General features: G+C 47.0%; 1 protein-coding gene across 1 annotated transcript in view; it reads left to right on the forward strand.

The window, feature by feature from the left end:
• arhgap5 (Rho GTPase activating protein 5) overlaps positions 1–2,268 on the forward strand; it is a 46,518-nt gene extending 44,250 nt beyond the window's left edge. Inside the window, exon 6 of the mRNA XM_034859173.1 lies at positions 1,833–2,268. Coding sequence (XP_034715064.1) covers positions 1,833–2,210 — 378 coding nt within the window. The 3' untranslated portion in view covers positions 2,211–2,268. The remainder of the gene's footprint in view (positions 1–1,832) is intronic.
• The last annotated feature ends 265 nt before the right edge of the window (positions 2,269–2,533 follow it).

The raw sequence follows: 2,533 nt of genomic DNA on the forward strand, positions 1-2,533 counted from the left end.
TTTAAAAATGTCTCCAAATAGTTTTAAAAGTTAGTTTTTGGTCATTTTTGGTATTCGCGGGTTTATGGAGTCAATTCGCCGATGACGTCATTCGAGGGAGCAAATTCTCAGCCTGGCACTAGAACTATGGGGACTGACTGGGATGAGGAAGAGGAGGAAGAGGAGGAAAGGCCAGCAGCCGAATAATTACCAACCTGACAGATGTGAGAGGGCAAATGAGGAATTATCAAGATTGTGGGGAAGTCTCCTTCATTTATTGCGTCCAGCAACACAGGCTCAACAAATACGGTCCGTATTTGTCTCGCCCAGCTGATGTCTTGTATGAATGTCTTAGTGTATTGTTGTTCTAGTTGTCTAAATTTGTCTAGTCCACATCGATGTCCTGTACAAATGTCTGTCCTGACGTGCAGGACCATGTTTTATGTTTCTGCAGAACAGTAACCGGCTGAAAACCAGTTTTTAAACTGAGTCAGGCCCGTTTCACATTGCAATGTAATGCTACTTTTACCTTCACTGTATAATAAATATAAACGAATGAACGAATGAACATCTTGACCAATTTGAGTCCAGCGCCTGACGCCGTAGTGCTCAGCATACTCAAAGTAGCCAGTGTAGGGCGCCCTGGAAGCTCAGTTGGTAGAGCGGGCGCCCATATGTGGAGGCTTACTCCTCGACGCCGCGGGTTCGACTCCGACCTGCGGCCCTTTGCTACATGTCAAACGCCAGCTGTCATTAATCGAATTCATCTGACAAACATTTAATGAATCGCCACCCTAATGACAATGTCACGCCTCATCAGTCATTAATTTAATTAAAACTGATGCTCCAACGAGACAAAATCTGCTCATAGTCTCTCCCCACGACAGCCAGTAAATTCAGTTAATTTAACCGCATCTAGAACGGAGATATCACTTTCAGTATTAACTTTAGTAATAAATCAAGTCTCGTACACCAGAGCGGACCAGACCAGCGAAAAATATGTTAACGATGTGACAGATTTGATGATTGATTGGTTATTTAACCCCCCAAACTGTCGGGACACCTGGTCTCTGCAGCAGCTGTGGATGATAACATCAAATTACATCACTTTTTCTCACAGTGGAGCAGACAAACATCTGTATTGTTTTTTAAAAAGAATATTTTTGGGGATTTTCTGCCTTTAATTTTTGACAGGACAGCTACGTGGGAAATGGGGGGGGGGGGGAGACATGCAGGAAATTGTCACAGGTCGGATTTGAACCCAGGACTTCTGCGTCAAGGCACAAAACCGCTCAGTACATGTGCGCCTGCTACACCACTGAACCAACCCGGCCACACAAACATCTGGATTATCACCCAACAAACACCTGACACTTTTCCGTCTCAGACACACACACAGAGAGAGATAGAAAAGCAGAAATTAGGAATTATTGAGACTAAAATTAAAGGAATGGATGTTGATGATAATCACAGACTGGAATATTTAAACTTTTACTCAATACTATTTCAAAAACACTTCCATTTGTTTTACAATACTATAAAATTGAATAAGATGCCCCAAAATTAATGAAAGTAGAGATTTGTACTTGGCAAAGTACGTTGGGTGGAATCAATCATGTTATTTTGGGGAGTTAAAAAGAACATTGATATAGGACAACATGGGGACAACATGAGGGCAACATGGGGACAACATGGGGACAACATGGGGGCAACATGGGGACAACATGAGGGCAACATGGGGACAACATGGGGACAACATGGGGACAACATGGGGACAACATGATGAGTTAACACGTCTGACAAGACATCACATGACTGATCACACACACACACACACACACACACACACACACACACACACACCCAAATCTGTGATGAACTTTAACCCTTTTCCTTCCCCCCGCAGGGTGAGCCAGCACAGCAAGAGCACGCTGATGACGGCCGACAACCTGTCCATCTGCTTCTGGCCCACGCTGATGCGCCCCGACTTCGAGAACAAGGACACGCTGTCCACCACCAAGCTGAACCAGGCGGTCATCGAGTCCTTCATCATGCAGAGCGAGTACTTCTTCCACGGCGGCGAGGTGGCGGAGAGCTCCGGCAGCGAGGGCACGCCGCCGCCGCCGCAGCACTGCCACAACATGGTGGAGGCCCTGCTGCCGCTGCAGCTGCCCCCGCCGCTGCAGCCGCAGCAGATCCAGCACACCCTGCACCCCGACCTGCTCATCTGACCGCCGCCAGGGCACGCTGGGAAATGAAGTCCAGGGAGGGAGGGAGAGAGAGGAGTGGAGGAGGGGTATGTTTTGGGTGTTTTGGGCCAAGAAATCAGCACGGAGGAGGACGCCGTCTTCTCTAAACTCTACAAATTGCCGGTTGGCTGTCAGATAAAAATGGAAAACACTCCCCCTCCACTTTAGAGTGAATGAACTTTGGGGGTTTTAGAGACACATTGAACGTTTGTTGGATTAAACCTAATCTGTGGGATCAGCTCATCCCTGCGAGGGGGATCCTGGATCAGAGAATTACAGTCACCTTTTAATTTTGGGGGATCTGA

This window comes from Etheostoma cragini, chromosome 20 (genome assembly GCF_013103735.1).
Source record: "Etheostoma cragini isolate CJK2018 chromosome 20, CSU_Ecrag_1.0, whole genome shotgun sequence".
Taxonomy (NCBI): domain Eukaryota; kingdom Metazoa; phylum Chordata; class Actinopteri; order Perciformes; family Percidae; genus Etheostoma; species Etheostoma cragini.